Raw genomic sequence first — 14,029 nt, forward strand, 5'->3', positions numbered from 1 at the left:
CCGAGCTGAGCCCGAGCTTCAGACGAGCCGAGCCCGAGCTGCTCGTTTATTTTGACAGCCCTATTACTCACTTGCAGACAATAATAATATGAGGACATACTTTAGCCTAAAGGTCTAACACCAATATCACAACTATTAATCTCATCAACATCCCTTATTCAGCCATTAACCACTAATATGAAGGTCGCCAAAGGGAATGTAGCCATAGATGCTTTTTGATATTTCATTGGAAAAAAAAAGAACAGTATCAGATTCAGCAACAGAGATGAAAGGATTTCCTTGATACTAGACAATCCAATTTGTCTCGTTTATTAAATTCCATAAGTATATGGCTTCAAACTCCATATAGGACAACATAAGAATCATACAACATGACTCCAAACAGGGAAGTGATCAAACCACTCAGTCTTGGCCTATAGGATGGCTGCATCCATGCCACCGTGGTTTGGCATGTGGACATCCTCCATGAGCTCGGCCATTGCATCTAGAATGACTATAGCATGAGATGATGGTTATGGCATGTGGCGCAACGTCGCCTAGGGCCATTGCCGCTCTCTGCATTCATGCTGTCGAGGTCGAGCACTTGGACGCTCTCCGTGGGCTCAGGAACGTGGATGCTCTCCCCGAGATCGGTCACTGCCTCCAGGACGGCTATGGCATGCAACGCAATGTCACCAAGGGCCGCCGCCTCCTCGTCCACGCCAATGGTGTAGTGGTTCAAGTCAAGAGGACGAAGGAGGAGAGGGAGGCACAGTTCTCAATGATAGGTGGTTGGGTTTGCCGAAGGAGGAGGGTGGGGCTTAAAAAACTATAGGTTTACTGAGGGTATTTAAGTAATTTTATATTTGGTTATTTTGCTAGCTAAATTGATGAGCTATTTAACTTATTAGGGGTATAATTGTTATTCGGCATTTTTTGTCACAGTCATTAGCAATTTCATTTGCTCCAAAGTTTAGAGAGGGGACATTGTAACCTAAAAAAATTTAGAGGGTCCTCATGAAGACCGAGTATATTTGACGGGGTGTAGATGTAATTAACTCTAGATTTTATTATAAAGATAAAAAGTGTAGCTTGGATCTAAAAGAAGTTCTCCTATTTGAACATGATTATTTGTTTGAAAGGATTCTTCCTACGAAGTTTGATTTCCATAAGTGTTGGAAATTTGTTCAAATGGTTTTATGGAAGGCTATTTAGTTTGAACGTGATATGCACAGCTTGATGAAATGTATCAGTAAAGAGCAAGAGGCCACCCAATGTGGGAAAGATGTTTGAACGAGATTTTCTAAAAATCCCACCATGTCCAACATGGGATAAGCATTTAGATGAGACTTTTCGTAAAGCCCACTGTGTTCAACATGGGATAGAATTCGAACAAGATTTACGAGAGAGTTCAATGTGTCTTACATAAAAAAAAGGTGTTTAAATGGATGGCTAAAGAGTTCAAACATTAAAAATCCGTTCGAACGAGTTTTTGGAACGTAATATGGAACTACAACCCATTCAAACGATTTTCTTATGTTTGCTCTTATTGGTCCAAATTAAGTTTTTCTAGAGGCTATATTTCTAGCGATATAAAAGGGCAACTTGAAAAGGTGCCGAGCACTTCTAATGATTATATTGCGCTACACTAGGAGAAGAGAGAGATGCTAGAAATTTGAAGATATTGGAGACATGTCATGCTCATTTAGTCCAAGAATGAAGAAGATACTTGCGATTGCCTCAAAGATCGTTGAGTCTAAGCAATGACCTTTAGGGTCAACAAGGTTGAAGACCAAGCACAAGAGACAATATATTGAGCGGAGACTAGAAATATACTATTGTGACAATTACGGGTAATAACAATCGATTTATAGGTGCTCTTGTAATTGCTAAATCCATAGTGCTTGGTTTTACCTCGTAGAAAAGGTATTTTTTTTTCACCATTGTATTAAAATAGTTTTTTCGATGTTTAGTTTGTGTTGTTTGTGAGTGTTTCGTTCTAATCTTTTAATTCGTAAATGGTCTCGTTAGTAGTGTTTTTCGTGTAGTAAGTGTTTTAGTCTTTTCAATATAAGCAATGGAAGTAGATGGAACATATAAATTAGAGTCTGCTCTTCTTGTCTAAACAAAAATTAAAATTGATATGGTTAAAATGGTACATTATGGGGTGGATGTACATAGAAGAAATTGCCAATATGGGTTTTCAAATTTCTCAACAAAACACAAACATGTAGACAGTGAATAAGTGGACAAACAATTATTAGAGTGAGAATAGGTTGCTACATTGTAAGTCTTATGGTAGAGTTCTAGAAAAATAATATAAAATTTCTTAGACAATGGGAGGAAATAACATCATAAGGTCCCACTAATTTATCAAAGAAGACTATAAACAATGTAGTTGCGCTGGGGGATGAGCGGTACCAAATGGCGACAACGACGATGATGGAAAGAGGAAGCAAAGATGATGAAGAAAGACAACGATGGGAGGAGGAGGTGGTGGAAGGAGGAAGCGACATCGACAGGGAGAGGTGGCGATGACAAAAGAGGGAGACGATGGCTATGGAATAAGGCAATTACATGGGCATGAAAAGGCTCTGTGAGATTTGGGAACGATAAAAGCATGTAAGTTTTTTTGTTTAGGGTGCACATAGGGCAATTTTTATTAAAGTGCACTCCCTTTTTTAGTTAAATAATGTATATTTAAAAAACTTAAAAAATATTTTTATCAAATAAAGGATTGGATCACCAAACAATATTTTTTGTAAGCAGATAAATTGGACTTTGATTGGTTGATATTCTCACCAATATTTTTTTTTGTTGTAAAAATGCATTGTCTCGGGTGTATACTTAAATAACTTAAAAGGCATGTATATCAAATATAATAGAGGAATAGGGAATGAGATATTTAATAGGTATGACCTTATTTGATTTTAGTGGGTTAATATTCTTACCTAATATTTATAAACGTACACTCACTCCACTACTTAAAGGTTGCATTTAAATAAATTAAATGAGTATATATATATCAATGTTAACAAAAGAGTAGAAACAATTAATGAGGATTTCATGGGCTTTTAGTTTTGGTGGGTTAATATTCTCACCATATTTTATAAATTTACATTTCCATTTTTAATTAAATGATGTATAATTAAATAATTTAAAAGAGTGTGTATATATCAAATATAATTGCTATTATGTAATAACAAATAGTGACATTTATAAATCATCACTAAAAATATATAATTGCTGCAATATAAGAACAAATAATAACATTTATAAATCATTACTAAAAAATATAAAATTTGTTATTAAAACAAATGTAATAGCAATATTTCTTTATACATCACTATTTTATTTACTTATGAAGACTATTATGTGTAAATGTAGTGGTAGAGTAAAAAAGAGTTATAAACTTAAAATTTGCTATCGTATAATTTTTACACTAGTAAATATTTTAATTTGCTACTAAAAATTTGTTGCTAAATATAATAATTATTATAGAGATACAAAGCATAAAAGTTTAGAGAGATAAAATTCCTAAATCGATTAGGTTTATAGATATGGAAGGTTAAATCCCAAATCGAAGTCAAATTAAAAGTCAAAGTAAGAAAATTAAATAGCACCGAGATGGCATATGCAGGACAGTAAATAAAAGTTCTAATTAAAAAAGTATTTGAGGATTCCTTTCGCGGCTTGTCCTCCAATGAATCAAGGATATTCTTAACCTTTATTTAAAGAGATGAAAACTAGAGGTTAGATTACCAATTAGAAAAGAAGACTCAAGAAATTCTAATCTCATCTTAGATGAGTTCTCTAGCTTCCGCATAGAGTTTATATTCCATCTTTGAGTGATGAGACTTTTACAATTCTCCAATTGATTTGGCTATAACTAAGGATGTTTTAGTAGCACTAGAATGAACTAAAACGTTCATCGACATCAAACACATTGACACACACACACACTTTAGAAGATTGATTCGTCACTTTAAGTTCTAACTAGAGCCAATCTTTTTCGCAAGAGTAGTTAATAAGATAAATCATATTCAAGAGGTTACTTAAGAACTAGGGCATTGGAGTACTGAGAATATTTTTTGGATGCATTATTGTGCGCTGTAGATATGAGCATTTTTATGGATGTATTATTGTGATAATGAATGACGTATATAACATGTTGCATTCTTTTTTACACTGTTTTTAGTATAGTTATTAGATAGAAATGGACATTGACCTAGCCAGGGGTTGGATTACTAGGTTATTGGTTTAACGAGTGGTTCACCCCATCGGATTGCTTATTTTTTAAAAAATATTTAAATAATATATAGATAGGTTGATATAATTCTAAAATTAATAAAAGATATCTAGAAATGTAGTATTATTGTATGTATATCCCTCGCAATATATGTTATTTTTATAGATATTCTTATTGTTATTTTCAAATTCAGTCATTTAATATAAAAATATTAACTAAGAGAAATACTTGAAAATAAAAATAAGGATATTTTTATCTTTTTAAATTTTAAATTATTCAAATTTTAATGGTAGTTTACTCCAAGCGGTGTTCATGCAAACAATAAAGATTTTAAAAGATTTCCTTCCAAATTTTTATATTTCAAGAGATATATATGTAAATATAAACTTTAGATAGACATACAAGCAAATAAGGAACTTTTTAAGAGTATATCTACAAGAAACCTAATTTCATAACACCAAATATGTTATAAACTAAATATTTTCAAAATTTAAGGACTAAAATACCATTATGATATAGAAAACAATAATTAAATATTAAAGATAATTATTTAACTTTGCAAAAATAGTTGACTAGATATATATGTAAATATAAACTTTAGATAGACATACAAGCAAATAAGGAACTTTTTAAGAGTATATCTACAAGAACCCTAATTTCAAAACACCAAATATGTTATAAAGTAAATATTTTCAAAATTTAAGGACTAAAATACCATTATGATATAGAAAACAATAATTAAATATTAAAGATAATTATTTAACTTTGCAAAAATAGTTGACTAGATCGATTTGCCATAAATTAGCCGGGTTGCATGGGTCACTAGTTTAACTTACCGAGTTAATCAATTTTTATCGAGTCGATTGCTTATCCGACCTAATAACAAAACCAAATCGATTTAGTAGTCAGTTCATCGATTCACTAGTCCGACCAGTTGGTTTTGTCCGATTCCAGTAATTATGGCTTTTAGACTATAGAGGTGAAAACGTGTACAGCTTTATACTCACTACCTTTTAGTTGAAATATTTTTAGGTTAGTAGATGATCCCGATTTCGTGAAGGAGTTGGCATGGATTACTTTTAGTTCTTTTATTTATCTTATTATTATAAAGTAAATTAAATAAATTATAGCCCCTACGTGGGCATATGTATCTAAGGTGTATTTTGGGATTCTTTTTGCTTATATTATTTCTAAAAATGTTATATTTTTCTCTTATATATTGTGTTATAATATTGACTAATAGGTCACATGAAAACTATGTGGATTTTATCAACATAAGAGGTTATTTAGTAGCGGTTGTTTCATCATTAATAAAAAATGTTAAAACACAAAAATGCCCTCTTTAATACAGCGTATAAAGGGTATAATAATATTTCTCTTTCTTTATACCCGAAAAAAAATAAGGGTATAAAAATTTCATGATAGCTGATAAATGGAAAATGTGATGACAAACTAATGAAAGAGAAATTTGAGAGATCTCTAAATAGTTTGGAGGGTTTATGTTCCCAAAAAAGAAAAGCACAAGTCGCTATTCAATAGTTTAGATGGTCAAAGTTGAATATATATTTTTTTTCGTGAAGCAAAAGAAGGTACCACGTAAACGTTTTCGTTATGCTGTTGCTGTACACAACTGCGCGTACAGCATTGAAGACATTAGATATGTCTTGCTTTTGCAAGTATATATAACGACAGTGATATTATGTATGTATTTGTTGTTTAATATCTGAAAATAACAGCGTTTTGCTTAATTTGCTAATTCTTTTAAGATCTATGTGGCAACGTTTTCTAATCATATATGACCTGGTGGCTGGTGCTACTTCATATAGCTAGCTTGGTGACGTAGGTGTGGACCGAGTGGATGTAAATCTAACTAAAAGAGGGAGTTTCTTGGGAATGGATTAGAAGGAATTAAACGGGATAGAAATTTTAGCATATTTAATATTTCAAAGCCTGAGTAATTTATTTCATTGCAAGCATCTTTACGTATAAATTGCTGCCCAGCTACATAGAAGACCGGGCTATATATTGGCTGACAGAATGCATATCGCAAATTAAATATTGATCAAGTCTATCCTCCAAGCACTATATAAACGCACCTTATCCTAACGAGTTCAATATCGCCAAAAAAGAAATAATCCTTCTACTCTTAATACAGTTGGAGCATCGATCATGGCTTCTTGCCTCTATTTCTTTTCTCTTTTCCTTGTTATTTGCACGTTATTTGCAGGTCCAGTAGTCTCCGATGGCAGCTATGACGAAGCCATGAAAGCGAGGCATGAGCAATGGATGGCTCAATATAAGCGAGTCTACACCAATGCGGAGGAGAAGCAACGTCGTTTCCGGGTGTTTAAGAGCAATGTTGAATACATAGAGTCCTCAAATAATAAACCTGGACAGAGCTACAATCTGACTGTAAACCAGTTTGCGGACTTAACCAATGAGGAATTCATGGTCACTCATGGCGGACTAAAGGTCACAAATGCTTCCAGGCAACCGACGTCGTTTATGTACGCAAACTTTTCTGCACCACCTAGGGTAGATTGGAGGCTCAGAGGTGCAGTGACTGAAATTAAGAACCAAGGATCATGTGGTAAGGCAATCTGCCGAACAATTTCTTTTCTTTTATTTTTATTCCCCCAGTTCTTCAGAGCTAACAAACTGATTTATATATAAATTTGGTTTACCCTCCAATATGTACTGCTGGTTTCTTATGAGCTGATCCTTACACATTACAAATTCTCTGTTCTTTTCTTGTTTCAGAAATGTTCCTCAATTCATCTTTTTCTTCCTGTTTATTTGAGAAATATCATTCATTATTATTCTTTTCCTTCAACGCGCACTAGTTACTCGGTGCATTTCCTCCTCTTAGTTAAAAACTATACAGTAGTCTCAGATATATCTGTTATAATATATATAACGTTTTAACTTTGTTGACCTTCTTGTAAATTAAATCATGCATGCCATGGAAGAAAGTTTATTGGTTAATTAGTATTTGAGTCTATATCTCGTGCTAATGCTAAATGTTGCTTTTCTATAAAATACATATAGGATCTTGTTGGGCATTTTCTGCAGTAGCAGCAATTGAAGGAATATTTAAAATCAGGAGAGGAAATCTAATCTCTTTGTCAGAGCAAGAACTAGTGGATTGCGACTTCTTTGATTCTAGATGTAATGGTGGCTTAATGGACAATGCATTCAACTTCGTCATACTAAACAGAGGTATCGATTCTGAATCAAACTATCCATATCAAGGATATCAAAGCAATTGCAACGTGAGGAACCTATTGCTGAATCACGTAGCGACCATTAGACGCTATCAAAAGGTGCCTCGCAATAGTGAACCGGCACTCATGAGAGCTGTTGCAAGACAACCTGTGTCAGTTGGAATAGATGCCGGTGGTTATGATTTCCAATTCTATCATTCTGGTGTCTTCAGAGGTAATTGTGGGACTAGTCTAAATCATGGAGTTACAGTTGTTGGTTATGGGATAGATAGCAAACGAACAAAGTATTGGATAGTGAAGAACTCATGGGGCAAAGGAGTACTGCGTTCACAAACGAGTTCGAACGCGGGTACTGCGTTCGCACAGACCGAGAGCAGCGTTCACAAACGAGTTCGAACGCGGGTACTGAGTTCACACAGAGTAGTGTTCACAAACGAGTTCGAACGCTACGGATAAGATTAGGATTTGGCTCTATCTTGAAGATCGTGAGTACGGATAAGATTTGGATTTGGCTCTATCTTGTACTTTCATGAGTGCGGATAAGATTTGGATTTTGCTCTATCTTCAAGATCGTGAGTACGGATAAGATTTGGATTTGGCTCTATCTTGTACTTTCGTGAGTACGGATAAGATTAGGATTTGGCTCTATCTTGTACTTTCGTGAGTACGGATAAGATTTGGATTTGGCTCTATCTTGGAGATCATATATAAGGATTGTGAAACCCTATCTCTAGGTGGTTGAAGAAGCATTATTGAAGGAGACTTCTTGAGGCTACATCGGTTCTTCAACTAACAAGGCTCTTCTCATCTAAAAATCTTAATATTTCGTCTTAAGGGCTATCTAGACGAAAGATCAATCTCGAGGGTTACTGAGATTGGACTTCAATCACGAGAAGCGATGAATCGTGGGTTCTAGCGAGCAAGACTGAGAGGAACAAAGTCGTTTGGATCGACGGGTTGTTTTGAGAGTCAGTCTTGTAACTGCTACTATTCTAGTGATTGATTTTGATCCGAGTTTGGATCCGTGGTTTTTTCCCATTTGGGTTTTTCCACGTTAAAATCTTGGCGTTCATCTCTACTTTCATTTTTAATGTTTCTTCCGACTTTAACTTAAGCGAACGAGCGAGATCATTGCCTAGTGTTTAGATACATACTTGTGTCTAGGGGTTTTTTCAATTTGGTATCAGAGCAGGTTCTCTCACCCTTTGAGAGAGATCAAATAGGCATGGATTTTCATAGAGATGGACTATCATCTATTAGACCTCCTATTCTAGATGGATCAAATTATGGATATTGGAAAGCTAGGATGAGAGCTTATTTGAAGTCTATAGATGAGCGAGTATGGATGGCCATTGTGAACGGTTGGAGTCCACCAATGTACATGGTGGATGATAAACTTGCTGATAAACCGATAGATTCATGGGATAGGTCAGACTATGAAAAAGTTGGATAGAATAGCAAGGCAATAAATGCAATTTTTAGTTGTGTTTCCTCAGAAGCTTGTATAAATTTAGAAGAATTTATACTTGTGAGATAGCAAAAGAAGCTTGGACGATCTTAGAAACAACTCATGAAGGAACTATGGCTGTAAAACTTTCAAAACTTCAGATGTTGACTACTAGTTTTGAAACCCTGCGTATGAAGGAGAATGAGACATTTGATGAGTTCTATGCAAAGCTGAGTGATATAGTCAACTCCAGTTTCAACCTAGGAGAGAAAATTTCTGAAAACAGAATTGTCCGTAAGATCCTTAGGTCTCTTCCAGAAAGGTTTCAGACAAAAGTTACAGCTATTGAGGAAAGTAAGGATATCGATTCTATGAAAGTTGAACAATTGGTAGGAAATCTACAAACATTTGAGTCCAGTCTTTCAAAACCAAGGAAGTCCAAAGGGATGGCCCTATCCACAGTTGAACAAAATTTAGAGGAGTCTGATGATGAAGGTGATTTAGATGTTGAGATGTTGACCAAGTTTGTCAAAAAGTTCAATAAATTTTTTCGGAAGCCAAACAAGTTGAATGCTAAAAAACTTGATAAAAGCAAAGCCTTTGTGAAAAAGAAGAATACTGTGAGTTCAAATACAAGTGGTACCAACAACAATGTCAAACAGAAAAATAAAATTCTGAGAATAAAGTTCAATGTTTTGAATGTTCTAGTTTTGGACACATCGCACAAGAATGCCCTAATCGCCTTAAGAAGAAGGGTAAAGCTATGAAAGTTACTTGGGATGACTCGGATGAATCGATGATGATTACGGAAAAGACGAAGAAAACTTTGTAGCTTTTGCCTTTTCTCTACTTAATATTGATTCCGTTATTGATACTGATAGTACAGATGATCAGGATATGTTACCAGCTGAAGAAGATGAATCTGAAATTCAAAAGGCATATAATGATCTATACCTGGAGTCGTTTAAACTTAAGAAAAGCAATCTTAGACTACATCAACGACTCAAGGTAATTGAACCAGAAAGAATTAAATTTGAGGAGAAGTACAAATTGGAGCTTGAACGTGTCAAAGACCTTTCTGAACAACTTGACAATGCCAAAAATAAAATGAAGGCTGATGAAATTGAACTAGAGCGATTGAATAAGGAAGTGACATTTCTAAAAGGGAAGAACAAACTTGATGAGATTCTAAAAGCTCAGATCTCTGGAAAAGACAGGTATGGTGTTGGATACACTGGTAATTCAAATAATAAAAAAACTGTATTTGTTTCTGCAGGTATACAAAATAAGGAATACTTGAAGCCAACAACCGCATTTACAAAGCAATCCTAGATGAACCCTTCTAAACAGAACTTGAATATACAAACTGGTGAATCTTCGACGGTACCAAAGGCAAACTCTAGTCACACTCCTCGACAAAAGGTGAGTAGAAAAAGGTTTGTTCCGACATGCTATCATTGCGGCATTCTAGGGCATATTCGACCTTATTGCAAACTTTTGCAAAAACCTAGAAGTGCTTTTATTTATGGGATGAAAACAAAGGCCATATGGGTCAAGAAAAGTGATTTGTTTACAAAACCTTTGGATTTACAGAGATTTGAGTATCTTCGTACTTCTTTAGGAATTTGTGCTTTGGATTGATTTTCTTTTTGTTTTGGTTTGCATGTTTCATTTTTATGAGTTTTTTTCGTTTCTTTTTAGGTTTTATTTTACTCTGAAATTTTCTTTGCTTTTAGTTTCAGATTTGTCGAGAGTTTTTGCTAAAAATAAAAAAAAAAAAAAAATGATGCACTCCTAGATTCAATAATATACTCGACATAAAAATATGATTTTTCTCTTGATTATGAGTTATTATAGTCAATTTTGTCATCTTGTAGTATATTATTTCAATTTTGATTTTGTCACTCCCTCGACTTCTATAATAATAAAAAGTTTAATGCACTCATAACGTATGTGTATTATTGTGTGAGCATGATATCATAAATATTTTTTTAAATAGCTCACTATTAACTTTGATTTGCACAGTTTGACCTCATGCTTAGTCATAAAAAATATGTTCATAAAAGATCAATGAAAAGGGCTACAATGAGTTAGTGTGAAAGCCATCTTGTTTCGAGTCCAGTTTGACTCAGTACATTATATGCAAATTCAAAAAAAAATATATGTGAATTTCTTCTTGCACTTTGTTTGATTTGTATTACAAGAAAAGGGCTACCTACTCATGTGTGAAAGTCATCATTGCACCTATATTGGTTTATGTATAAAAAATAATACAGGAAAATTCCTGTTATGTTATGGAGAATAAGTCGAAAAGTGCAAAATTTCAATACTAAGTCGGTTTGACTACTGTGTTGCATCATTGTTTATATAGAAAAGTTTGTTTAAAAAGATTGGTTCATGTTATCTATGCTCATCTTGCATATGCATATCGTTATGATCAATCAAGATTAATTTAATTTTGAGTGATGGATTAGAATTGATTATAATATGCTCTTGATGATTTGATTGATCTGTGTATGACTTATTTCATTTGATTGTCATATTCTATGTCTTGAATCTATTTTGAATTTCTAGAAGTGCATCTCCAAAAAATTTTTTGATTTGTTTTAGTTTAAATTTTAAAACAAAAATCCAAATCCTCAAGATCTTCATCTTTTTCATCAAAATTTTCACCTCAAACCCTTTTAATGTCTTTTGGCCGAAACTTCAAGATTTTCTTCACTTTTTGCGAGGTATGATCATTCATCAATTTTCTTATTTTTTTTTATTCAATTAAGTCTCTTGATCTTGATTGATTTCGTGCGATTTCGAGTTTTGATCATGTTAAAGTTAATATCTTGATGTTTCTTGTGCGATTGAATGTGATATCTTAGCGTTTTCAAGTGAAAGATGGGTTTCAATTAGGGCCTTCATGGTTTCTTCATCGTCAGTTCCCTCCGAGTTCCTAGTCTTTGGCATTTGTGTCAAAAAGGGGGAGAGTGTCTAGTGTGTCGTGTGTGGTGTGAGTTTAAAGTTTTAGAGTTTACGTGTGTAGGGGGAGCATGGCAATAGGGGGAGTTTATTAGAGTCTTTCTGTCTTTCTAATCTTGCTTATAACTTTGCCTGAGAGCAAGACTGAGAGGAACAAAGTCGTTTGGATCGACGAGTTGTTTTGAGAGTCGGTCTTGTAACTGCTACTATTCTAGTGATTGGTTTTGATCCGAGTTTGGATCCGTGGTTTTTTCCCATTTGGGTTTTTCCACGTTAAAATCTTGGCGTTCATCTCTACTTTCGTTTTTAATGTTTCTTCCGACTTTAACTTAAGCGAACGAGCGAGATCATTGCCTAGTGTTTAGATACATACTTGTGTCTAGGGGTTTTTTCACAATGCATTCAACTTCGTCATACTAAACAGAGGTATCGATTCTGAATCAAACTATCCATATCAAGGATATCAAAGCAATTGCAACGTGAGGAACCTATTGCTGAATCACGTAGCGACCATTAGACGCTATCAAAAGGTGCCTCGCAATAGTGAACCGGCACTCATGAGAGCTGTTGCCGACAACCCGTGTCGCTTGGAATAGATGCCGGTGGTTATGATTTCCAATTCTATCATTCTGGTGTCTTCGAGAGGTAATTGTGGGACTAGTCTAAATCATGGAGTTACAGTTGTTGGTTATGGGATAGATAGCAAACGAACAAAGTATTGGATAGTGAAGAACTCATGGGGCAAAGGATGGGGCGACAACGGTTATATTTTGATGCAAAAGGACATAGCTGCACCTGAAGGGTTGTGTGGAATTGCAATGCTGGCCTCATATCCCACGTTGTGAGAAGAAAATGTGTACCAAATACTTGATCCCCATATGTGGTGTGCGAGTTCAATTGTTGTGATCTTCATGAGTGAAAGTGTGAAAAATAAATTATGTGAGGGTGAGAGTTCTGGAAAATATTATATATGTCAATAATGGTTCTGGAATAGCTTTGCAAGCACTATAATATCGAATGAATAAAACAATTATGATTTGTTTGTTTCATTGGTTGAAATAGATATAACATTTACGGATATACTAGGCTAGATCAAGAATCATACGATGCCCATAAAATGTTTATTGCATCCTTCTATATTTAGCGAAATTATTTTTAATAGCAGTTATATATAATAATTTCTCTAATACATATAACTGATTTAGACTGCACAACATATTTCAAAGTGTTTTGTGTTCATGAATTTATCATGACATAAAATTACACTAAAAACATAAAATAATAGAAATCACCCTTAAATGACTTAAGTAAATCAATTACATGAAATTCGATTAGGCCAAAAGCATATATCAATCAAATTCGACCAAAACATCCATCCAGAATACTTGATATACATCAATAAAATCTAATAGTAAGGGTCTAAATGTAAAGTCATGAAAACATGCCCCTCTAATCCATAGCTAGAGATTAATGATTTTCAAAAAGCTCCCCTAGCCCGTGACCCGATGAGATCACTCAAGGACATCATCTTTAAAGGCTGTAGTGAGATCATTTTTTCACAAATTAGCAGATTTTATGAAAATTCTGCTATTGCGTTCGAATGACCAAAATTTATATACTTTAATAAAAATTAAATGAAAATATCAATCCAAACAAAAAATCTGCATGCCTCTAACGTTCCCAAATCTCAGAGAGCCTTCTCATTGCACTGTGTGCTCTCCTATTGCCTTTTTCTATAGTCATTGTCGCCACCTTCCGTCATCGCCACCCCTCCCTATCATTGTCGCTTCCTCCTTCTGCCGCCTCCTCCTTTTGTTATCATTGTCGTTGTTGTCATTTGGTACCGCTCTTCCCTTGCCACAACAACGTAGTTTATAGTCTTCTATAGGTTAGTGGGATCTTATGGCATTATTTCTTTCCATTTAGTAAGAAATTTCATACTATTTTTATGGAACTCAGCCATAAAATTTACAATGTTACAACCTATTCTCACTCTAATAATTGTTTGTGCACCTATTCACTGTCTACATGTTTATGTTTTGATAAGGAATTTGAAAACTCATATTGGCAATTCTTTCTATGTACATCCACCCATAATGTATCATTTTAACCATATCAATTTTAATTTATGTTTAGACAAGTCTGTTTGGAAGACTGAAC

At 34.3% G+C, this 14,029-nt stretch overlaps 1 protein-coding gene across 1 annotated transcript; it reads left to right on the forward strand.

Moving 5' to 3' along the window:
* The first annotated feature begins 514 nt into the window (after positions 1 to 514).
* Positions 515 to 12,774, forward strand: LOC140788520 (senescence-specific cysteine protease SAG39-like). Its single transcript, XM_073137788.1, has 4 exons — positions 515 to 767; positions 6,456 to 6,818; positions 7,277 to 7,666; positions 12,515 to 12,774. The coding sequence occupies exons 1-4, from the start codon at positions 515 to 517 to the stop codon at positions 12,712 to 12,714; spliced, it is 1,206 nt and encodes a 401-aa protein (XP_072993889.1). The 3' UTR covers positions 12,715 to 12,774.
* The last annotated feature ends 1,255 nt before the right edge of the window (positions 12,775 to 14,029 follow it).

The sequence above is a fragment of the Typha latifolia genome, chromosome 5 (assembly GCF_019914945.1).
Source record: "Typha latifolia isolate L0001 chromosome 5, TyphaL0001v2, whole genome shotgun sequence".
Taxonomy (NCBI): Eukaryota; Viridiplantae; Streptophyta; class Magnoliopsida; order Poales; family Typhaceae; genus Typha; species Typha latifolia.